At 28.4% G+C, this 26,635-nt stretch overlaps 1 protein-coding gene across 1 annotated transcript in view; it reads right to left on the bottom strand.

The window, feature by feature from the left end:
* Moe (moesin) overlaps positions 1-26,635 on the bottom strand; it is a 125,406-nt gene that overhangs the window by 32,196 nt on the left and 66,575 nt on the right. The window contains exon 2 of the mRNA XM_075299244.1: positions 18,249-18,403. Coding sequence (XP_075155359.1) covers positions 18,249-18,263 — 15 coding nt within the window. The 5' untranslated portion in view covers positions 18,264-18,403. The remainder of the gene's footprint in view (positions 1-18,248; positions 18,404-26,635) is intronic.

Genomic DNA, 26,635 nt, shown 5'->3' with positions numbered 1-26,635 from the left:
AAATAAAATTTTAACAAAATTTTCTATAGAAATAAATTTTGAACACAATTATCTATAGAAATAAATTTTGAACACAATTATCTATAGAAATGAACTTTAAAAAAATTTGTATAGATACAAAATTTTTTATAGGAAGAAATATTGTAAAAGTTTTGGATGGGAAGAAAATTTTTGTATAACTTTCTATAGAAATAAAATGTTGACAAAATTTTCTATAGAAATAAAATTTTGACAAAATTTACTATAGAAATAAAATTTTGACGACATTTTCTATAAAAATAAAATTTTGACAAAATTTTCTATAGAAATAAAATTTTGATAAAATTTTCTTTAGAAATAAAATTTTGACGACATTTTCTATAGAAATAATATTTTATAGAAATAAAATGTTGAAAAAAAATTTGTATTGAAAACAAATGTTGAAAAATTTTTATACAGAAATAAAATTTTTACAAAATTTTCTATAGACATAAAATCTTGACAAAATTTTCTATAGAAAAAAATTGACAAATTCATCTATAGAAATAAAATTTTGACGACTTCTATAGAAAGTAAAATTTTGACGACTTTTTCTATAGAAGTAAAGTTGTGACAATAGAAAATAAAAATTTTCTAAAGAAATAAAATTTTGACAAATTTTTCGGTAGAAATAAAAATTTGACGACATTTTCTATAGAAATAAAATTTTGACAAAATTTTCTAAAGAAATAAAATTTTGACAAAATGTTCTATAGAAATAAAATTTAGACAAATTTTTCTGTAGAAATAAAAATTTGACGACATTTTCTATAGAAATAAAATGTTGACAAAATTTTCTATAGAAATAAAATTTTGACAAAATTTTCTACCGAAATAAAGTTTTGACAAAATTTTTTATAGAAATAACATTTTGACGAAATTTTCGATGGAAATAAAATTTTGACAAAATTTTCTATAGAAATAAAATTTTGAAGAAAAACTTCTATAGAAATAAAATTTTGACAAAATTTTCTATAGGAATAATTTTTTATAGAAATAAAATGTTGAAAAAATTTTCTATTGAAAACAAATGTTGAAAAGTTTTTTATATAGAAATAAAATTTTTACAAAATTTTCTATAGACATAAAATCTTGATAAAATGTTCTATAAAAAAATTGACAAAATTATCTATAGAAGTAAAATTTTGACGAAAATTTTTTTTCTATAGAAGTAAAATTTTGACAAAATTATCTATGGAAATAAAATTTTGACAAATTTTTCTGTAGAAGTAAAATTTTGACGACTTTTTCCATAGAAGTAAAGTTGTGACAATAGAAAATAAAAATTTTGACAAAATGTTCTAAAGAAATAAAATTTTGACAAAATGTTCTATAGAAATAAAATTTTTCTGTATAAATAAAGAACCCAAAATTGAGTTATCTCTCCCAGCCAGATCTATACTAAAGGCTGTGGAAAGATTCATTCGCCCGAATCGAAACATGTACAGTCCAGTATAGATTTGTAGCTGGCGTTATCTTTTCAATGACTCTATTAATCATGTTCCTTAATCTAAATCTGTCCATAAAGCTCGATTAATAATTGTAAAATTAAATTTGGAAGACTATGTTAAAGGCACAACTTTAAAAGCACTTCCAAAAAATGCCCTCCCAAAGATGTTCTTTATTTTAACAGCACAGGAACTTCTTTTAATTCCATTTTTTTATAACTTGCTTGTTTTCATATTTTTAATGGTAATTTTTTACTTTTTTTTTTGTTTCAAATAGATTAAAAACAGAGTAAGAATTAATAAAATGGCACAAATTATTCAAATTTTGTCGATAAAAATGCCAAATCCATTCTAGAAAAATTGCGAATTTTTGAAAATATTTGAGGTCAAACGTTTCAAACAAGCGTTAGAGTGCATTGGAAATCATAAAAAATTGTAAAAATTATTTATTCAAGAAAATATCACAAAATTTTTTAATTCACATCCAAAACACTGAATTCAGATCACACCCTAAAAAGTGATTCAAATTCAGTGCAAATGCTGTTGAAATGGTGGACATCCACGCTATGGCAAGACCATGTTAAATTCATCGCTTTTTTATTTTGATTTTTGAATTGATTAAGTTTCAACTACTATCAACTTTTTAATTGGAAATTGTCTGTGTGTTGTAATCACGCTACAGCCTTCTATAATTCGGTTCGGGCTCGGCTATAAAAAAGAGATTCCTTGTCATTGGGCTTAATATAGTATCGGGCAGCACTCAGTGATAAGAGAGAAGTTCACCACTGTAGTATCACAATGGACTGAATAGACTAGTGAGCCTAAAATATCGGGCTGTCACTATACCTAACCTAGATTAATGTGGCAGTCCGATTTGACTTCTACTCTAGAAATTGATATTTTATAGGATTTGGAAATCCAGAGGTTTAGGCTTAGGTGCGTATTGGTCTATATTTTGGTATAACCTTTTATAGAGTGATCTTCATATTTTATATTTTAGGATTTTAGGCACCACAATTTTTACCCAATTTATTTAAAATTGGTAAATATTAGGTCCAGCGCAATGTTTACCCGATTTGTCTGAAATTGGAAAACTAGAGGTATTTTAGGTGTGTATGGGTCCACTTTTGGTATATCAACAATTAATTTCTAAAATTCGACTAAGTCCTATGTAGGGCACACCTAAAGAAAAAGTAAAGTCAAAAAGAAAATATAATGGACGCCTGACGGGCAATTATAAATAAAAGAAAAAAACTATATAGAAGCCAGAATAATAGTCAATAGCATTTAATAGACTTAACTGTGTGCGAGTATTGGAAAAGAAAAAAAAAACTATGGAAAACAATGTTTGTGTAGATTGGCGGAAAAGCGAAAGCAGATAAGAGGGCAAGGACAGCGTCAAAGGAAACCACCGCCCTCTTATAAAATGTTTCGGGGTATGAAACCAAACAATGTTACAAAAATATTACACAATTTAACTAACATTTATACGAATAGTGGACATTACATAAAATTCCCAAAAAGAAAGAAATCTAAACAAATTTCTTGACATTTAAATAGTTGCCGTTTTTTTTTTGTTTCTTTATCTTTAGGTCGGTTAGTAGGTCAAAACCATATTGATTAAGAACCGTTAGATCTTTTTCCCCCTGATTAATAGATGGCTTTGGCAGATTGTTTTTCTTCATTTGAATTTATTTGTTTACATTACGATGTGTACAACGCTACCTAAAACCTCCCACATTTAATTGGAGAAACATGGATGGACCGAGGGACGGACGAATAATAGACTGAGAAGCATTTGAAATATATCCCTCCTTCATGTTTACAATTAACAGTCTACTACTCGGAATAATAAACTATCAGAAAATATTGAATAATGATGACGTTGATGATGTTGATGATGACAATGACTAAGTTAGCTCATTGGGTTTTGTGCACCCATTAACATTTGAATGGGAAACTCGTGGCTTCATCATATCACGTGGGAGACACATCGAGTGCTTCGCAAATAAATACACCGAATAGTTAAACAGAAGGATGTCATGGAGGTTTTTTGCGGTTGTTTACTTAATTAGTCATGGTACGAAATTGAATGAAGACACACAATTTGACAGTGTTGTTTTTAATTTCAAAATGCAAAAAAAAAAAAAAATCTAAAACGAATTAGTTAAAAAAAAACTTTCAGGTTGGAATAGAGAAAATGTTAATTTTTTTCCATCATACTAAGGTTGGCATGACTATTTAGTAATATTTACAGGGTAGCTGACACGATGTGGTAGCAAGCAATATCTCTTATTACTCAGCAAAAACTCCTATCACCAAATTCTTGTGGAGGTAAATTAGTTTAAAATTGGTAAGATATTCTATACGGACAAACAAATAGGTTTTAATATGTTCAGCTATAAAATATATATGGCGCTAACGTTTTTAACACAATATTTTTAAGTGCAAGCATATAATGTTTATAAAATAGTACAGAATGTTTAGGACATATATGAAAATATATATTAGAACATATTATGTTTGGGACATAAAATGTTCATAAATAGAAAATTCGTTGAACATGTATATGCTCTCTGATCAGTGAGAAAAAAGAGAGATCGAGAGAGTACACAGAAAAAAATTCACGAAAATTTTTCCAATTAAAATTTTAATTAGTCATGGTACGGAATTGAATGAAGACACACAATTTGACAGTATTGTTTTTAATTTCAAAATGCAAAAAAAAAAAAAATATCTAAAACGAATTAGTTAAAAAAAGCTTCCAGGTTGGAATAGAGAAAATGTTAATTTTTTTTCCATCATACTAAGGTTGGCATGACTATTTAGTAATATTGTATATGCTCTCTGATCAGTGAGAAAAAAGAGAGATCGAGAGAGTACACAGAAAAAAAAAATTCACGAAAATTTTTCCAATTAAAATTTTAATGGAGTTTTAAAAAATATTCAATTAAAAAATTTTTAATTGAAACAAAAATCAATCACAAACATTAATAGTATCAATTAATTTTTTAATTGGATCAATTAATTTTTTAATTGATACTATCATTTCTGTGATTGAAGATATTTCAATTAAAACATTATTTGGATCAATTAATTTCGTGATTGAATCAGAACACTGAATTCGGATCACACCTTACGAAGTGAAGCAAATTGAGTGCATCGGCTGTGGAAATGGTGGACATCCGTCCTATGACAAGCCCATGTTAAATTCATTGCTTCTGCGCCAATTTTGCACCACTTCCAGGTCCATAAAGCACATTTTCATTACTATTTTGGCGACGCTTTTTTGCTGGGAAGTAAATCTTCAAAATAAAGAAAATTTCCCTCCTCTTTATTCTACGGTATTTGTTTGGGGCCCATATTGATCGATCACCCAACTACATTCTTCTTGACTAATTGGCAAAATTTTGGCTTATAAATACACATATTGACCTAATTCCCACTTTTATTTCTCGAGCTTTTAGACGATTTGCATAAGTTGAAAATTCGATGGCTCTCTATACCTATAATTAATTCTGATGAGGGATTTTACCAGATGATAAATTGAACATCCGCCTCCTGATTTTACGTTTTGAAATTTTCATTTTATTGAAACTGTATTGTAAACAAGCGTAACAAAAATTGCATATTACGGATTTTCTAAAGCAGAGCCTATTATTTTTATTTTTTCAAAAAACTTGCCAACAATGTATTAGGAATTTTTGTGGGAAATTTTAATTTAAATTGAGGATTTTTGGGGCAAAGCCCCCCAAAGCTAAGAAAATACTGGCAACAATGCCAAAGAAAATAACATGACACAGCGAGAGAATCAAATGAGAGCAAATGGTTGTTGCTCTCTCCGAGAGAATTATTTTTTTTGCGTATAACTGTCCTTCTATGAGTGAACATATATTTTGGCTATGCCCTTAATTAGACTCCTTCAAACGGCTGTTATTGCTTTGAGTTGGGGACTTAGGAATTTAATGGTGAATTTCCATAATTTTTAGAAATCTGTTCGGTATAATTAGGTTTACACGAAATTCTGTTTATTTCTAGATTATTAAAAAAAAGCACAACGAATAATCGTCAAAATTTAAAAAAAGTACACCCTGCCCCCCTTTATTATTTTATTACTTGAATATTTAGAAGTAAATTTTCCTTTATAAATACATGGTGATCGAAGTCCCAATTTCATTTTACGAGTATTTGAAAGACGATCTCCGCTTTCCTGGTTTTGTGTTTCAAAAATCTTGATTGCTGCTCGCAAGTTGATATGACAATAATTTTATATATATTTTTTAACTTATTATTGATTTTCTACAGCGCAGCCTATTTCTTTATTATTATTATTATTTTTTTTCATAAAATCGTGTCCAAATTTTTTTTGGGGATTTTTGTGAGGGGATTTTTTGTGATTGAGGATTTTTGGTAACCAAAGCGTTCCAATTTGGAGATAAGAATTAGAAAACTACTGGCGACACTGGTTTTAAGCAGCATTACCAAGTGCAAAATTATAAGCGTGGACGGAATATGAGCACAAAATTTAATTTGTGAGAAATAAACAACAAATTTATGTGCTACATCCCTGCCAGCATTTCAAAGTTCCATTTCATCCTCATCGCTACCACAGACTCGTAAGTGACACTGCAACAATAGCCAACTGTAATGGGGGAAGCGTATGAAAAAGTAGGAAATGTACATGAAAGTATTTATATTTTGTGAAACACCAAGCGCAACTAGCTTACTATAATTTATTTAAATAAAATCGATAATGAAGTGCTGAAAACATAGTTATTTCGCTTAAAATTGTAAAAGGTATATTGGTGAACAATTTTGAAATGGAATAAAGTGATTGTTTTTCAGATATTTTACAGACGCGCTGCCTACATCGCGAATAAAAACACTGGTTGATAGACGCTGCAACATGTAACTTGCCACTTGTAAATCAACATGATTCTATTATTGATGAAAAAATTATGTTAAATGTGTTGTGATAGTGGTATAAATGTTATATTTATAATAATTTATAAATATTTAATCAAATTAATAAACATCTAAACAATCGTGTTTTACTTGACCACAATCATTCTTTTACAACTATCTTAAAATTTACTTTTTCGGAATTTAATTTTATTAAAAAAGGCACCTAATAATTGCACTCATGCGATACTTTTTTGTAGTAACTTGGCGTGGTACAACTTCTCAATAGTGACGGTGCTTTTCCGACGAGTTTTTGATGTCGTATACGATTGTTTTCGACGTGGTGGGGATTGTCAGAAGTGCCGCCAAATTCAAAAAATGTTGGCAGGGATGGTAGTACTCATGAAAATCTGATGTATTGTAACCAGGGATCCGGAGCGGAGCGGAGCAAGCCCTTTTTTTGCCGGAGCGGGAGCGGCATTTCTAAAATCCGGAGCGGAGCGGTTTCCAAATGAAAAACCGCTCCGCTCCGAATAAAATATTACTTGAATGAAATGTGTAACTTTGAAATTACACTGTGTAGGTAATTTCAAATTTAGCTAGTACTTAGCGTAGTGTGAGTAAACGTTTAAAATGTACGATATGTATTTTTGTACGTACGTACATTGGGGAAAACACAACGTGTTTTTTAGTAATTGTTTTCAAAAACGGCAAATGTCAAAATATATATCTAGTATGTGTTGTAAAAGTAACAACAGTACTTTCGATCAATTTCATCCCGTATTACTACAAAGATGTTTGTAATGAACGTCAAATAAATGCAATTAAACGATCTTATTTATATTTAATTTTTTAGTTTTCTACACTGAAAAAAATATTGTAGTGAAGTCAAAGATTCCATGTCCTTAGAATAAGAATGCAAATTTTGCTTAACATGGATGACGCATTTCTCTAAAATAAAGTTTTTTTTTTCTTGTCCAAAAGGCAATAAACTTTTGAATGAAGTTGTAATGTCCTTATAATTAAGTGATTTTACTTAAAAATGTGTATCATAACATGAAAGATAAAATTTTTGAGGTAAGGTCAACGTGACTTTAATAATTAAGAAAAATTCTTTAAAATTAATAAAATTGTCTTTAAATTTGTTTCCTTTTTGTATCTTGCCTACAAAGCAAAAAATCGTTAAAAAATAAGACATGTTTTTCAACACTTTATTTTAAAGACGCTTTTTACTTGAAACATAGCATAATTTCTACTGGAAGTCGAGTCTTAATATGGAAAAAAAATAACTCGTTAACTCGTTTTTAAAGGATTTTGATAACAACTGACGAAAAAAAATCTAAAAAAATTAAAAATTAACATTTGCTTCCTAGAAGCAAGTACATAACCCCCAAATTTAAAAGAGAATTACATCTTTAAAGTATCCTTACTTGTATTCTCCGCTTCTTTGGCTCGGAATTAATACCCAAACTGTTAAAGTAAAGACAAAATCTCTGGAACCGGGCATGCTTTTTTTCATTCACATTTGCTTTACTATTGTACTATATCCTAGCATTCTCTTATTTCTGATATTAGTTCTCGAAAATTTAATTAAAATTATGGATAGTTTCAATTTGGTTGAAAAATGTGCGCATATACATTTACTATACAATAAAGGGGAAAAAAGCGAAATTAGGTAACACTAGATCTGAGTAAGAATATTCGTAGGTATACCACGGACTGATGTCGATGGAGGTTGTTGCAAACATAAACATACACACACACATTACAAATATAACAAAACCTCTTCTCTACGTCTGTTGCAAAAAAAAAAAAACTTTCGGAGAGTAGTTACTTCTACTCTGTGTATAGACTTTCAATTCCAATCAGCGTTGCCGTTTTGGTCCGATCGGACCAAAATTGGTCCAAAAGATTTCTAATTTTTAAATTTGGTCCGATGGTCAGACCAAACAGAATTTGGTCCATTTTCATAAATTTGGTTTCTATCACATATTAAATAGTAGATGGTGCACCGCAAAGAATATTGTCGGGAGGCCAAATATTTCACATGCTTAAAATACGAATACGAATTTTTCTTAGAATAGAAGACGTATTTCTCTGAAAAAAAGTTTTTCCTTGTCTAAAAGTCTCTAAACTTTTCAATGAAGTCTGTTTGTCCTCATAGCTAAGTGATTCGACATAAAAATGTGTATCCTAACATGAATGCAAATTTCGTTTTAATGAAGTCAAAATGGATTTAATATTTCTGAAAAAAATCTTCAAAATTTATAAAATATTTCAACGCATTGTTTTAAAGTCATTATACCCTAAACCACATAGTGGTTAGGGTATAATAAGTTTGATCTGCCAAAAAATGTGCCTACCAGAAATATTGATTTTAGACCCCATAAAATATATACTGATCGACTCAGAATCACCTCCTGAGTCGATCTAGCGCTTGGCGTCCGTCCGTCCATCCGTCCGTCTGTCCATGTATTTGTTGTTCACAGGATTTCGGTCGCAATTATTAACCGATTTTGATGAAATTTGGTACAGGGAGTTTTTTTTTTGGGAACAAGGACGAACGTTATTGAATTTGGAAGAAATCGGATCAAATTTAGATATAGCTCCCATATATATGTATTGCCCGATTTCGACAAATGGGGTCACGTTGCACTTTTTTTACTAACCGATCGTCGTCAAATTTAGCACAAAATAATCTTCTGTATCACCCTTTAAGTCTGAAAATTTCATCGAAATCGGTTCAGATTTAGATATAGGTCCCATATATATGTATCGCCCGATTTTGTCAAATTAGGTCATAAAACCCTTATTTATCAACCGATCTTACTCAAAGTTGGCGAAATGTAATCTTTTATAGCACTAACTATATGTGCAAAAAATCATCGAAATCGGTTCAGATTTAGCTATAGCTCCCATATATGTACCGCCCGATTTTTCTAAATAAAATAAAACTCAATTGAACAAATAATACAATGTTTGTACTATAATTTTCTCGAAGAGGAGCGGAGCGGAGCGATTTTTTTTTTCTCGGAGCGGAGCGGTTTTTTTTTCTCCGGAGCGGGAGCGGAGCGGAGCGAAAAAAAATGGACCGCTCCGGATCCCTGATTGTAACCGAAACTCTCCAGTGATGGAAAGTCATTATTTCCAAGCGAACGGCAATGCTGGGGTTATGGCTTAAATATTCTTGGAAAATTGGAAATTTTGCACTCCTATTACTTATCCAGTTTTTACCGGGTAGTGCACTTGCTATGTGTGTGAGTTTTTTGTCTTAAAATAGCTTTTAAAATATGATATCATCTCATATTTTCATAGCTACATATTTGTACAAGTGAAAATTAATAATTATAAAAATGTATTAAATTGTAAACCATAAATAATATAACTTCAATCAATATTAATGGAAATTACCCATAAATTGTTATGCGTCAGCAGGGAAGGTGTGCGTCATTCAATAGCTTCAATAGCTAAGTTATAAAATCTAATGTAATGAATGATATAGGTTAAAACATAAATAACACTAGGATACAGTAAGGTGGGGCGACATATGATGCCGCTTCAGAACGTAGCAAACACAAGAAAAAGTTTGGAAGTATGAAGGATTGTGTTGTATCTTACGATTAATACAAGACTTCTTTAAATTGAAGATATTTAAAGATGCAAAAAAGATTTATCTACACATATCTTTTTTTATTCAATCACAAAATTAATTGATTCAATTAATAATGATGCGTATAATAATGATGCGTATTATTTATATTAATTAAAATCCCTAAATATTAATTCATATAAAGTATACGTTGGGTGGCCGAAAACGATGAAACTAATTTAAATCAAATGAAAAATGGAGAGAGGTGCGGGCTATTATTGATGACCATATCAATGTTGCCAGAAATAGGGGAAATTCCCTACATCTAGGTTTTTTCTAATATTTTGCGTCTTTTTTTAATAATAATTTTAATAATTTTTATATTTTGGTGGTTCTACAGGAGGAAGTTAGGAGCCGACAAGACCTGATCTTTAACAACGTTTGGTAACGACGGTTACCGCTCGTGGCACAAAAAATTTACCAAAATTTTAAGAAAATCTTATCACAAATCTATCACACAAATATTTCTATAGAAAAGTTTGTCAAAATTTTATTTCTATAGAAAATTTGGTCAAAATTTTATTTCTATAGAAAATTTTGTCAAAATTTTATTTATTTAGAAAATTTTATTAAAATATTATTTCTATAGAAAATTTTATTAAAATATTATTTCTATAGAAAATTTTGTCAAAATTTTATTACTATAGAAAATTTTGTCAAAATTTTATTTCTATAGAAAATTTTGTCAAAATTTTATTTGTATAGAAAATTTTGTAAAAATTTTATTACTATAGAAAATTTGGTCAAAATTTTATTTCTATAGAAAATTTTTTCAAAATTTTATTACTACAGAAAATTTGGTCAAAATTTTATTTCAATAGAAAATTTGGTCAAAATTGTATTTCTATAGAAAATTTGGTCAAAATTTTATTTCTATAAAAACTTTTGTCAAAATTTTATTATTATAGAAAATTTTGTCAAATTTTTATTTCTATAGAAAATTTGGTCAACATTTTATTTCAATAGAAATTTGGTCAAAATTTTATTTCTATAGAAAATTTTGTCAAAATTTTATTTCCGTAGAAAATTTGGTCGACATTTTATTTCAATAGAAAATGTTGTCTAAATTGTATTTCTATAGAAAATTTTGTCAAAATTTTATTTCTATAGAAAATTTTGTCAAAATTTTATTTCTATAGAAAATTTTGTAAAAATTTTATTTCTATAGAAAATTTTATTACTATAGAAAATTTTGTCAAAATTTTATTTCTATACAAAATTTTGGCAAAATTTTATTTCTATAGAAAATTTGTTCAAAATTTTATTTCTATAGAAAATTTTGGCAAAATTTTATTTCTATACAAAATTTTGGCAAAATTTTATTTCTATAGAAAATTTGTTCAAAATTTTATTTCTATAGAAAATTTTGTCACAATTTTATATCTATAGAAAATTTCAAAATTTTATTTCCATAGAAAATTTGGTCAAAATTTTATTTCCATAGAAAATTTGGTCAAAATTTTATTGGTATAGAAAATTTTGTCAAAATTTTATTATTATAGAAAGTTTGGTCAAAATTTTATTATTATAGAAAATTTGGTCAAAACTTTATTTCTATAGAAAATTTTATCAAAATTATATTTCTATAGAAAATTGTATTTCTATTTTATTTCCACAGAAAATTTTGTCAAAATGTTATTTCTATAGAAAATTTTGTCAAAATTTTATTTCTATAGAAAAATTTGTCAAAATTTTATTTCTCTAGCAATTTTCTCAAAGCTTTATTACTATAGAAAATTTTGTTAAAATGTTATTATCATAGAAAATTTGGTCAACATTTTATTTCTATAGAAAATTTTGTCAAAATTTTATTTCCATAGAAAATTTTGTCAAAGGTTTATTTCCGTAGAATATTTGGTAAAAATTTTATTTCTATAGAAAATTTTATTAAAATTTTATTTCTATAGGAAATTTTGTCAAAATTTTATTTCTATAGAAAATTTTGTCAAAATTTTATTTCTATAGAAAAATTTGTCAAAATTTTATTTCTCTAGCAATTTTCTCAAAGCTTTATTACTATAGAAAATTTTGTTAAAATGTTATTATCATAGAAAATTTGGTCAACATTTTATTTCTATAGAAAATTTTGTCAAAATTTTATTTCCATAGAAAATTTTGTCAAAGGTTTATTTCCGTAGAATATTTGGTAAAAATTTTATTTCTATAGAAAATTTTATTAAAATTTTATTTCTACAGGAAATTTTTGCCATAATTTTATTTCTATAGAATATTTTGTCAAAATTTTATTTCTATAGAAAATTTTGTCAAAACTTTATTTCTATAGAAAATGTTGTCCAAATTTTATTGTTATAGAAAATTTTGTCAAAATGTTGTTATTATAGAAAATTTGGTCAAAATGTAATTTCTATAGAAAATTTGGTCAACATTTTATTTCTATAGAAAATTTTGTCAAAATTATATTTCTATAGAAAATTTTGTCAAAATTTTATTTCTATAGAAAATTTTGTCAAAATTGCATTTCCATAAAAAATTTCACATTTTATTTATTTAGAAAATTTTGTCAAAATTTTATTATCATAGAACATGTGGTCAAAATTTTATTTATATAGAAAATTTGGTCAAAATTTAATTTCTATAGTAAATTTGGTCAAAATTTTATTTCTATAGAAAATTTGGTCAAAATTTTATATCTATAGAAAGTTTTGTCAAAATTTTATGTCCATAGAAAATTTTGTCAAAATTTTATTTCTATAGAAAATTTTGTCAAAAATTTTATTTCTATAGACAATTTTTTCAAAATTTTATTTCTATAGAAAATTTTTTCAAAATTTTATTTCTATAGAAAATTTTTTCAAAATTTTATTTCTATAGAAAATTTTGTCAAAATTTTATTTTATGGAGAATTTTGTAAAAATTTTATTTCTATAGAAAACTTTGTTAATTTTTTTTTATAGAGAATTTTGTCAAAATTTTTGTTTAAATTTAACGAACAATTTTGTAGGGGAAATTGTAGGGAACTTTTGTTGGGAATGTAGGGGAAAGTAGGAAACTTTGTTTGTCCTTGTAGGTTCCCTGGACTGGACCATATACCTGAGTCATATCGCGAAAGAAATTGTTTTTATTTTTTTTTTTGAAGCAATAAAATAAGCACACGTTCAAAAATATATCTTACTCTTTATGTGAATTTGAAATAATGTACGTCATAAATTATGCTCTCAATACATCAAAATTTGATATAAAAATATACCATGGAAAAAAGTTTTGTTTTAAATTGACGTCATTTCAACGTCATATCATTTATAACAAATAGAATAGAAGCAATATCGAACACATATATGTACATATATACTAAAAACCACATCATAAACTTTATATACATACGTAATAGTATTATTAATTTTTTATTTTTATAATTTTGTACATATGTATATGTACATATAAAAGTTTTATTGAGTTGAATAATTTATACTAGAATTATGTAATTTATTTGAATGGTCACATTTCATACAAAAAAAAACCGTTTAAAATAAAATACAAACGCGAAATGGCGCGTGACTTCTTTCTTCTATGAACTCGTTGAAAATACAAAAAACTTTTGTGGTGATTACACATAATAAACAACTACTTTTTTTGGCATACTATTGTAAAGTAAAAACTCAAATGGTCAGGTATTCCGTTAATGGTCTCAATTTTGATACTGTGTCACACTTGCCAAATAATACCAGAAATGGAATTTTAATGTTGATATTTTTTTTTTTTTCAAATTACTTTTTGCATCTATATATGCATATACATTACGTCATGGATGTTTTTTTTTTTCAGAACATGTACCACTCACAAAAAATATACCATTTGTTATTATTCTGTATGAATGAAATTAATTTGATGAATATGCCAAAGAAATGTGAAATTTGCAATTATGTTAGGGGGTTTTCTAGATTCGTACATTTTTGTACAAATGGTATAAAAACGTACCAAAGGGTATCTTTCAATACTATCCCACAAATTTGAAATAAAAGTTTGCCATATCAAGTTTGTATATATAGTAACATTTTTGTAAACTAATACGTATAAATACTCGATAAGGAGCAGAGAGACTATTCCCCCATGTTCTGATATTTGGAATAGCAAATCGCAAGAATTTATAAAATTAATATAGGGCAGGGATGGAAAATGCAGTACTATAGTACTATTTTCAATACTTTTTCACCCTGACCAGGGTAGTACTCCCGCGAATGATTTAGTACCTTTTGTGGAGACATTTTTGAGCCGATATCAGGTTTATGGTACAATAGGTTTGACAAAATATTTTAATATTTTGAGAAAGTCTTTAACAAACTTATTTGCTAATAGTCTCTTACAAATTTGACACAACAGACAAATTCATGCGGAAAGAAAATCTCGATTTTAGAAACGCCATAGAACAATATTTCTTAAATTTGAAGAAGGTTTTAGTAGAAAATAGCATGTGATTCTATATTACACTTCCACACGAACACTTTCTAGATAAGACGTTATCGATCGCGTACTAAAATAATGCAAACCATTACAGTCACGGTCGAAACTTGAGCCAAAAATAATCTACCAACACTTGGAGAAAATCTTATCAAAGACTACCAAAAAAGTATTATTTTCCAAAAATATATTTCTTCAGAAAGTTGTATAAAAATTTTATTTCTGTGGAAAATTTTGTCAAACTTTTATTTTTATTGATAATTTTGTCAAAATTTATTTCTGTGGAAAATTTTGTCAAAATTTTATATCTATCGAAAATTTTGTCAAAATTTATTTCTGTGGAAAATTTTGTCAAAATTTAGTCCTATAGAAATTTTTTTTGTCAAAATTTTATTTTTATTGAAAATTTTGTAAAAAAAAAAAATAAAATTATAGAAAATTTTTTCAAAGTTTTATTTTTATTGAAAATTTTGTCAACATTTTATATCTATAAAATTTTTGTAAAAATTTTATATCTATAATTTTTTTTTCAAAATTTTATTTCGGTAGAAAATTTTGTCAAAATTTTATTTCTATAGAAAATTTTGTCAAAATTTTATTTCTATTGAAAATTTTGTCAAAATTTTATTTCTATAGAAATTTTGTCAAAATTTTATTTCTATAGAATTTTTTTTTCAAAATTTTATTTCGGTAGAAAAATTTTGTCAAAATTTTATTTCTATAGAAAGTTTCATCAAAATTTTATTTCGGTAGAAAAATTTTGTCAAAATTTTATTTCTATCGAAAGTTTCATCAAAATTTTATTTCTACAGAACATTTTATCAAAATTTTATTTCTATCGAAAATTTTGTCAAAATTTATTTCTGTGGAAAATTTTGTCAAGATTTTATTTCTATAGAAAATTTTGTCAAAATACACGCAGAGAAGGAATATGATCACCTCAAACATGTTTCAAGAGCAAAATGTTATTTTTGTATGGTGACCATGTAACTTGTTTGTCACTAAAATGTTATTTTCTCGTCAAATATAACCTGCTTGCAGAAATCAGATACATGATTTCCGAGAAAATAACATCGTTGCGAAAACCATGTTACGTGGTCACCAAAAATAACATTTTGCTTTTAAAACATGTTTGAGGTGATCATATTCCTTCTCTGGGTGTATAGTTCTATAGAAAATTTTTTGTTAAAATTTTATTTTTATTGAAAATTTTGTCAAAATTGTACTTCTATAAAAAAATTTCTCAAAAGTTTATTTCTATAGAAATAAAATTTCTACCAATCTACCAAACAGTAGAATTCTACCAACTGTAGTGACCGTGATTACAATGCTACGGTAGTCTTTGTAGGCGGATATAAAACTAAACACAAAAAAATATTTAAAATTAAGGTCAACTCAACAAAATTTTATTTTCTTTAAAATTCAGTCTAATGGAGCTCTTGTCAATAATCTTCCAATGGAATTTTTGTTGATTTAGGTGAAAAGTACTTTTTCGATCTAAAAATACCTTTTTTGTACTTTCTTAAACATCAGGTACCCTATATCCATCCCTGATATAGGGTACCTGATGTTTGCATATGTGTGAAGAGGAGAGCGACCTCTTCCTTGCCCGACGTTTTCAAACTTCGTGAAAAGTTCCTCGATTTTTTTTTTAATTTTTAAGGAGGTTGGGGTGGGTCTCTACAAACAAAAAAATGCCCTACCTTTTTTGGCGATATTTGACCAGGAATCGATATATCGATATTTGATCGGGGAAGGGGGATTATCCTTTTCAAACTTCGTGAAAAGTTCCTCGTTTTTTTTTTAATTTTTAACGAGGTTGGGGTGGGTCTCTACAAACATAAAAAATGCCCTGCCCTTTTTGGCGATATTTGACCAGGAAGGGGATATCGATATTTGATCGGGGAAGGGGGGATTATCCTTTTCTAAAAGAATAGTGAATATTCTAAACTTCTTCGATTTAGTTGGCATTTATAGGAAAAGTAGGAAAAGTTATGAAATGAATATATATAGTATGAGCGTTTTGGATATCTGGTCGTCGAAGAGCACCTCTTCCTTGCGCGATTAAAAAAATAGTCTGAAAGGAAGTACTATTCCATAGACGAAATGAATAAATAAATAAAGTAAATAAAATAGATTTTTTCCGATTTTCTTGAAATTTGTTGAGTGCAAAGTAGAGGTTTAAGCCCCATCGTCCTCAAATTTGCCATAGGGTATTGTTTCCGGACAAAGACAATCGCTATTGATTTTGGAAAAAATCGGTTCTGATTTAGTTATAGCTGTCATATATATTTAACATCGATGTGCTTATAATTGGCGTGTTTATCAACCGATCTTCTTCAAATTCTGTACATCCGAATATTTTATGAGTTTCGAAAAACTTGCAGCCAAATCGTTTCAGATTTAGATATAGCTCTCATATATATCTTTCGCCAAAAATGACTAGGGTATAAACATCTAGTTTTTTCCTTTATGACATCGAGCTGGACTATAACCCTAAAAAATATAACCTAAACCTAAAAAAACCTAAAAAATATGGTAAAACAATAATATAATAAAATTTTGACAACATTTTCTTTAGAAATAAAACTTTGAGAAAATTTTCTATAGAAATAAAATTTTGACAAAATTTTCTATAAAATGAAATTGTAACGAAATTTTCTACAGAAATAAAATTTTGACGAAATTTTGTATTATAATAAAATTCTGTAAAAATTTTTCTATATAATTAAAATTTTAACAAAACTTTCTATAGAAATAAAATTTTGGCAAATTTTTCTATAGAAATAAAATATTGACACAATTGTCTATAAAAATAAAATTTTAGCAAAATTTTCTATGGAAATAAAATTTTGACAAAATTTTCTATAGAAATAAAAATTTCACAAAATTTTTTATAGAAGTAAAATTTTGACAAAAATTTCTATGGATATAAAATTTTGACAAAATTTTCTATAGATATAAAATTTTGACAAAATTTTCTATAGATATAAAATTTTGACAAAATTTTCTATAGAAATAAAATTTTAGCAAAATTTTCTATAGAAATAAAATTTTGACAACATTTTCTATAGAAATAAAATTTTAACAAAATTTTCTAGAGAAATAAAATTTTAACAAAATTTTCTATAGAAATAAAAATTTGACAAAATTTTCAATAGAAATAAAATTTTAGCAAACTTTTCTATAGAAATAAAATTTTAGCAAAATTTTGTATAGAAATAAAATTTTGACATTTTCTATAGAAATAAAATTTTGACAAAATTTTCTATAGAAATAAATTTTTGACAAAAATTTCTATGAATATACAATTTTGACAAAATTTTCTATAGAAATAAAATTTTAGCAAAATTTTCTATAGTAATAAAATTTTAAGAAAATTTTTGATAAAACTAAAATGTTGGCAAAATTTTCTATGGAAATAAAATTGACAAAATTTTTATATAGAAATAAAATTTTAACAAAATTTTCTATAGAAATAAAATTTTGACAAAATTTTCTATAGAAATAAAATTTTTTTAATTGTATCAATTAATCTTTGAATTGGAGTCGGTGATTGATATTATAAAATAAAATATTCAAATAAAAATTTATTGGTTCAATTAATTTTGAGATTCAAACCAAACAAAAAATTTTCTATGTGTGGTTGGCATTAAACAATTTTATTTGACTCTTAACACCTAAAAAGAAATTTGTCTCAATTTCGTTTGAAAGCTATATATTATTTTTACCATGTAGATGGAACAGGTATGTATAGATATTAGTAATAATTAAAATGATAAATCATAAAATTAAAAAATTAATAGGTAACTTACCGCTTTGCGTGACATGTTGCTTTATTTGAAAAATTTCCTTTACTATTTAAAAATTATTTATAAAAAACCAATTAAAATTATGTTTTTTTTTGTATATACACTACTATAGTTGATATTGATTTAATATTTTAGGAAGAATCGGGACGAAATGTGATCTGTAAAGAAAGAATAAAAGAAATTTTATGAATATTGAAAATATACAATAAAATTTAATTCAGTTTAGAAATTGCAAAAAAAAATACAGTAAATCCAAATATTTTGCGCCCTTGTGGATAATTGAAAAATAAATATAAAACTGGTTATTGTTTTCTTTTTGAATGATTCATTATTGACAATTGAATAGGCACTGAAGTAAGAGTAGGTAGATACCAGGTTTCAGACCTCAACAACACATTCATCATGCACAATTCGCAATTTAAGGTTATTTGTGTGTTTTGCACTTGAAAATTAACCCCTTCCGTACCTACCTCCCTCGCCAAACCCATAATATAGTGATGAGAAATCTTATTTGAACTGACAGTTAAACATTTTTGTTTTTTATTGTTGGCAATTCATCTGTTTATTAAATTATAATTACCATGAATAGAAAAAAAAACATCCAGTTTATTATCGTGTGTTAAAAATTTCATTGATGTTTTTTTTTACCAGCCATATATGGGGATGGCTGATATGAAAGCAAAATCTTTTATTTAATAAACTTGAAAAATTAACAAAAACAAATTGAAGCACGTACTTGCATTAGGAGTTATATTCATACATGCATATATGTATACCATATATAAAAAAATTTGTAAAAATTGCTTAGCATATTTGGAATAGAGTTAAATAAAAATACATTCAAATTTATTTTCTTAAATTTAAGTTAATTTCTACGAAATTTGATGACTTCATTTCCATCGCTATCAATTGGCCGCCAAGATCATGTGATTTGACACCGTTGGACTTTTTTCTTTGGGGTTATTTGAAAGAAAAGGTGTACGTCGATAAGCCAGCAACAATTCAAGAGCTAAAGGATGAGATAATTCGGCACATTAACGGCGTAGAACCTCCATTATGCCGTCATCGAAAATTTGGACCATGGGATGAAGGTGTGCCACCGAGGTCGCGGCGCCCATTTGGCCGATATTTTGTTCCATACGTAATTGAGTAATACCAATATATCATAATAAAATAAAATTACAATAATTTCCTAAAAGTTTGTGTTTTATTCAAAATCAACATCGGCCCTTGAAATTTAACCCACCCTTTACTTTGACCGGTAGAACGTATTCTCAATATGTCGACGAATTGGATAACTTATACGACACTATGTACATAAATTGATATTACTTATACGATCTATGGTAATAAATTTGAATAAAAGTGAAAACTTAAGAAAAATAATTTAACAAATTCACTGAGTTTATCAAATATTTCAAATTAACCCTCTAATGCCCCCATTTTTTTGCCAGCTGATTAAATTTTCAATGTTAACGACACAAAAGCAAGAAAACTAACCAAAAAATGTATACGGTAAAATGCAGTATATGCAGCAAAGCCTCTTGAACAGTTTAAACTAAGTTTTCTTTTTATTTTACCCTTAAAGTGCGTTTTACTAAAAGATTCCTTATTAAATGAAGCCCGCCTAAAGGCGGGATTGGGCATTAGAGGGTTAACTTCAAATAATTTTAGCTGCATTAATTATAACTCAATTCATTTTTGTGCCGATTTAAGTTATGTAAGGTTAGGTTGGAAAGAGGATACAGACTTCCTTGCCTCATATTGACTAGTAATCGGTTTTATACCCCTAATTTCTTCTTTGTTTGTACCAATTTATATCCAATGTGCTTCAATCATATTTTCTTGAAAGCATAATAGATAGGTTGGAAAGAGGATACAGACTTCCTTGCCTCATATTGACTAGTAATCGGTTTTATACCCCTAATTTCTTCTTTGTTTGTACCAATTTATATCCAATGTGCTTCAATCATATTTTCTTGAAAGCATAATAGATAGTCTCCACAGCATATATATAACGTCAGCAATTCCTATTCGACACAGATGTGCCATCAACGCTAGAATCCCGGTCACGATTTTCACGGACGCCCAACTCTCTTTCGGTATTTCCCAAGAATTTTCCTTGTTTTTGAGTTGCCGAATAGTGTTCGTAACGACTTTCCCACCGTTGAACTGTTTTACATCGCTCTATACACTGAACAAAATATTGTCGTGAGGCCAACGATTTCATATCCTTAATATACGATTTTTTCTTAGCATAAAAGAAGATTTTCTCTGACATAAAGTTTTTTTCCTTGTCCAAAAGTCATAAACTTTTCAATAAAGTCCGTTTGTCCTTATAGTTAGGTGATTCGACTTAAAAATGTGTATCCTTACATGAAAGAAAATTTTGTTTGACTAAGGTCAACTTGGCTTTAATAATTTCGAAAAATTCGTCAATAAAAAAGCAGAAAACACGAATAAATTAGAATCGGATTTCTAGAATCAAGTACGCAAGACTTAAATTTAATTCTCAACTCTTCAATTCTCCTCTTCTCGGAATCAATACCAAAATCATTAGTGTAAAGACAACATCTTTGGAACCGGACATGCTTTTTTTCAGTGTGCGCGCCCATATTGGGAGCCACCATGGTGCAATGGTTAGCATGCCCGCCTTGCATTCAAAGGGTAATAAATTCAATCTAAGTTTCGACCAAACACTAAAATTTATCAGTGGTGGAATATCCCTTCTCAATAATGCTGGTGGCATTTTTGAATGGCTCAAAACTTCTCCAAGAGGTTTCACCGCAATGTGGAACGCCGTTCGGATATGCTATAAAAAGGAGGGTCCTTGAGCTAAACATAGAATCGGCAACACTTCTATGAGCCCTTCTCTCAGTCCAGTTCTTGTATCGTAGATTTGTATATGCCCAAGGTTAGCAATATGTCCAAGCACTTATATGATGACGATCCTACACTGAAAAATATATTGATCTAATATGTAAGATTATGCAACTAAATTTTAGGATCCGCAATTTACATAATATTTAAGACAAATTTCTTTAAAATAATGAAATTTTAAAGATTATGCTTCAAAGCACATTTTTTTCATAAAATTTGTGCCACTAATCAAAGAAATTTGCTTTCCTTCGTTAAAGTCGTATGTCTTTGAACTAAGAAAAACTTTCTTAAAGAAAAACATTTTTGATTTATAGAAATAAAGTCCTAGATGTAAGCAAGATAGTTTCGTAAAAATGTCTTTATTTTAAAGAAGCCACATCTTTGGTTCGGAATCAATATAAAAAACCATAAGGGAGGTTCAAAATCTTTGGATCCAAGAAAACTTTTTAGTGTACTGTATTCTGAGCAGTCATTTGCATTTGAATACCTTTCGTCTGTCACTGCTTTCGTTGTTTTTCGGAATCCGTTCACGTTCCCTGTCCATTCTGTGAATCCTGTGACATTCAAAAAATTCTCTTATCGACCTCACTTTTGTTTGCAGGATATAGTGCTAAGGTTCGCTAATGGGAATAAGATATCGTTGTATCCTCCACCACCTCTCCTGGTCCACCTCTAATGCGATCAGTCTCGTTCTATTCGAAACATCGGTGTAGCACATATTTTCCTCTGATGCCTGTTCTGGAATCTTAAACTCCAAAAATCGTCTTTTTGATATCAGGATCTCATAATCAGCGTTCATAGCCACCACCTTGGGTTACTGTTGCAATCATTATATTTCGATGATTCGCCCATTCTCCCAACTTCGTTAATCTTATCGCTGACATAACGTTACCGCTCTGTATCTCTACAAGTCTAAGTTCAGTAATAAAAAGTCTTATTTTACTTTTTATCTATAGGTTTTAATTTTTAAATCTAAAAGTTTTCGATAACTTACATTCGATTTCAATCTAAATGGCAATTTCTGAATTGTTGATTTAAGAAAAGGTTTCATTAAAAGGAAGAACGTATACGTTATGTCAAATTAAATATCTTATACGACCCTATGAATACGAATTAATATTACTTATACGAACTACGATATTAATTTCAATAAACGTGAAACCAGGAGAAAATCTCAAAAATCTAAAAAAAAAAATACGGAACGTTAACTTTCATGTTTTACGCAAATTTATTTCTCATAATTAATTTAAGAAATAAATTTGCTGAAAATAAAATTATTAACGTAAAATTTCGAATTAACAAAAACAAAGTTACTGTGTATACCCAGCAAAAAATTTAGAAGTTATTCTAAAGGCATGCCTTTAAAAGCACTTCCAAATATTTCCTCCCAAAAATGTTCTTTATTTAAACTCGTTTTATTCATACTTTTAATAAGTAATTTTAACTTTTTTGTTTCCAATAGATTAAAAGCAGAGTAAGAATTAATAAAATTAAACAAATTATTTAAATTTTGTCGATAAAAATGCTAAATCCATTCTAGACAAATTGCGAATTTTTGAAAATATTTATTTGAGTTCAACCGTTTCATACAAGCGTTAGAATAACATACACTGAAAAAAATATTGTCGTGAGGTCAAAGATTTCATGTCTTTAAAATACGAATGCAAATTTTGCTTAGCATAGAAGACGCATTTCTATAATATAAAGGTTTTTTCTTGTCCAAAAGTCGATAAACTTTTCAATGAAGTCATATTGTCCTTATAATTAAGTGATTTCATTTCAAAAATGGATATCATAACATGAAAGAAAAAATGTTTGGGCTAAGGTCAACTTGACTTTAATAATTCAGAAAAATTCTTTAAAATTAATGAAATTGTCTTTAAATTTGTTGTCTTTTTGCATCTTGACTACAAAGCAACAAATCGTTCAAATATATGACATGTTTTTCAACACTTTATTTTAAAGACGTTTTTTACTTGAAACATAGCATATTTCTACTGGAAGTCGAGTCTTAATTTGAAAAATAAAGTTGTCGTTAACTCGGTTTTAAAGGCTTTTAATAGCGTATGAAGAAAAAAAGATGAAAAAGCGAAAAATTAAAATTTGCTTCCTAGAAGCAAGTACACTAAACCCAGAATTGTGTCTTAAAAGTATCCTTACTTGTATTCTCCGCTTCTTTGGCTCGGAATCAATACCAAAATTTTTAAAGTAAAGACAAAATCTTTGGAACCGGGTATGCTTTTTTTTCAGTGTACATTAAAAATCACAAAAAAATTGTGAAAATTATTTATTTGGCAAAATATCACAAAATGTATTAATTCACATCCAAAACACTGGCTGTTGAAATTATGAACATCCGTCCTATGACAAGCCCATGCTAAATTCATCGCTTCTGCGCCAATTTTGCACCACGTCCGGATCCAAAAAGAAAATTTTCACTACTTTTTTGGCCACGCTTTTTTTGCTGGGTAGTAGATTTTAAAAAGGAAGGAAAAGAAAGCAACAAAAGTTCTATGAATGATGTCCTAATTCCAGGAGAACAAAATTGCCTCTACCATTAGCACACTTCAATATTAATTCCTTTAAAATAAATTTTCTATACGAAAAAGGAAACAAAATCATAGTTAGCATAGAGAAAATATTATAGTATCTTTAAATGCAGCCCAATAATCTTTGTTAAATGAATGTACAGCAATATCGTATTTCATTTGTTCGAAATGCATTCCATTTTTGATGGTCAGTCATTGATGTCAAAACAATTTTAGCATATTAATTTAATTATCAATGTGAAGAAAAAATATCTTCAAATTGCAATCGATTTCTAAATAAACCATATTTAAATTTAACCGCCACGAATTGAGATCAATGATTAAAATAAAATCAAAAATACCTTTCAAACCTCATATTTAACCTAAAGACCTAATCACAAGTATTTATGGATCAAAGAACGACCCACAAAAGTTATAATTTTATGCTCTATTCGCTAAAAAAAAAAAACTGCATCAAACCAAAGATCCACATATTGTATTTGTTTTTAAATCAGTGGTAATTAAAAAAATGCATAAAAGAAGATGAAAAAAAGTACACATTAACATTTATAATAATATATTAAGAAACATCACGTATTCATAAATATCAACGAAATGTAATTTGCCTTGAACTTGATTTTTCTTTGCAAAAAATTTACACAAACACTCACATTTATATATAAATTCGGCACACAAAAATGTAAAAGAAAAAAACAAATATAACTTCATGAGATTATCATTTTGGGCCGGCATCTGTCCGTCCGTCTGTCCATACATCGTCTGGTGGTTGAGCACCCCATCATTAACGTTCGGGGTAGAGGGACGGACGAACGATGTTTTTTTGTGCTTCATAATATTTATGAGCATTTTCTGAAAACACGAATACGAAATATACAAAAAAAAACACCATTGTGTAGATAAAAAGAAAATAAAAGTATTTTTTTTAATAGCAACAAATAGGGTTGCCATCACTAGAGTGAAAGAGATTTTTTGAGGAAATGCCATTTTTCTTGGATTTTATTTTAATTTTTTGTATTTTATATTTGGGAATTGGGCAATCTGCCTATTGTTGCAATCTGCCAACTGACAGCTCTATTCTAAAGCCTAACTTTTTTGAGGTTATACGTACTTATAACGTCATTTCGAGATGATTTTCGGCATGCAAATCATGATAAAAAATTAGGAAACATTGGATCATAGACAATAGACGTGGTGTCATATTAGGTTCATCAGTGTCAAACTATGTTTGACAGTTCCGAAGATTAAGAATAAACGAAGAAAATAAGAACACGCTTATATTCTCTTTCATTTTCGTTTTTGTAGTTTTCCAATTTTGCACAAAATTAGAACATTTTTGATGCACCAGATGATTTTTAAATAAATTAATACGAAAAAATCAAAACGAAATGTCAGAAAATTATCGTTAGGAACTGAAACATTTTTCCCCGGAGCGAAGAGAATCATCTATTTCTATTGTCTCAGCGCTGGATTCATATAAGACTCTCTCCCCATATCTCTCTCCAGTAATAAATCGGCGCTGCTTCGGTCGTTTTGTAAGCAGCTGCCTCTCTCCTTTACAATTCGGCTATAGTAGTGCTCCAATTTTTCGCTGAAATGGCAACCCTAAAAAGCAAAAAAAACACTGCAACACAAACACCGAACAAGCAGCAAATGAGAGAAGGATTTTTTTTTTGACGAACTACAGATGATGATCATCTTCATTATGCATGTAGAAACGAATTATAGCAGCAGCAAAAGCGGCCAATGCCGATCAAAAAGCAATAAAAACTAACAAAAGAAAACAGACAAGTAGAAACAAAAACACTGCAATACAAAAAATAACAAAATTTCCAAAGGAGAGAAGTAGAAGCAAAAGATAAAACAACGATCAATGCGAAAGAAAACAAACAAAAGAATGGGCACTCGGACAGATATTTTGCAAAAAATAAAAAACAACATGTTGAGGTTAATCATATGCAGCAGCTCCAGCAAAAGAACCAGCTTTGTAGTTGTTGGAATGTACGCCGTCATTGCCGACCATCTGAATATTGCAGAATATTTGAAAGCAATCTTGATGGATTGAAGAATTCCATTATACGAATTTGGAGAGGAAAAACATGAAACCAAAGAGAGAGAGAGAGAGAGAGAGAGAGAATAAGCGAACAAATGTCAAGGTGTAGTGGGCTATGAGAAGATATGGCTTTTATTGTCAATTTTTTCCCCAGGAAAAAAAAAACTTAAAAAGTCAATATGGTTAAAAAGTCATACTAAATATTCACTTTGACCAAAAAACTTTCTATTTTAATATTCTATCACTAGAGTCAAGCTCGCTTCAATTGACGCATTGGAAGACAATATTGAATAATTTTTTCTTGAGATAGCGGTCGAAATGTTGCAAAGAGTTTGTCAAAATTGGACTAAGCGGATGGTCCATTTGTGGTGAAGTCGCGGTTAACATTTGCATGAACTAATCCATATAAAGGGTGATTCTTTTGAGGTTAGGATTTTCATGCATTAGTATTTGACAGATCACGTGGGATTTCAGACATGGTGTCAAAGAGAAAGATGCTCAGTATGCTTTGACATTTCATCATGAATAGCCGAACGATCTGCCACAACGTCGAATTTTCAGTGAATGGGCCCTAGAAAAGTTGGCAGAAAATCCGCTTTTTTATCGACAAATTTTGTTCAGCGATGAGGCTCATTTCTGGTTGAATGGCTACGTAAATAAGCAAAATTGCCGCATTTGGAGTGAAGAGCAACCAGAAGCCGTTCAAGAACTGCCCATGCATCCCGAAAAATGCACTGTTTGGTGTGGTTTGTACGCTGGTGGAATCATTGGACCGTATTTTTTCAAAGATGCTGTTGGACGCAACGTTACGGTGAATGGCGATCGCTATCGTTCGATGCTAACAAACTTTTTGTTGCCAAAAATGGAAGAACTGAACTTGGTTGACATGTGGTTTCAACAAGATGGCGCTA

Source organism: Haematobia irritans, chromosome 3, assembly GCF_050003625.1.
Source record: "Haematobia irritans isolate KBUSLIRL chromosome 3, ASM5000362v1, whole genome shotgun sequence".
In the NCBI taxonomy this organism is placed as follows: domain Eukaryota; kingdom Metazoa; phylum Arthropoda; class Insecta; order Diptera; family Muscidae; genus Haematobia; species Haematobia irritans.
This window is presented reverse-complemented; position numbering and strand designations above follow the sequence as displayed.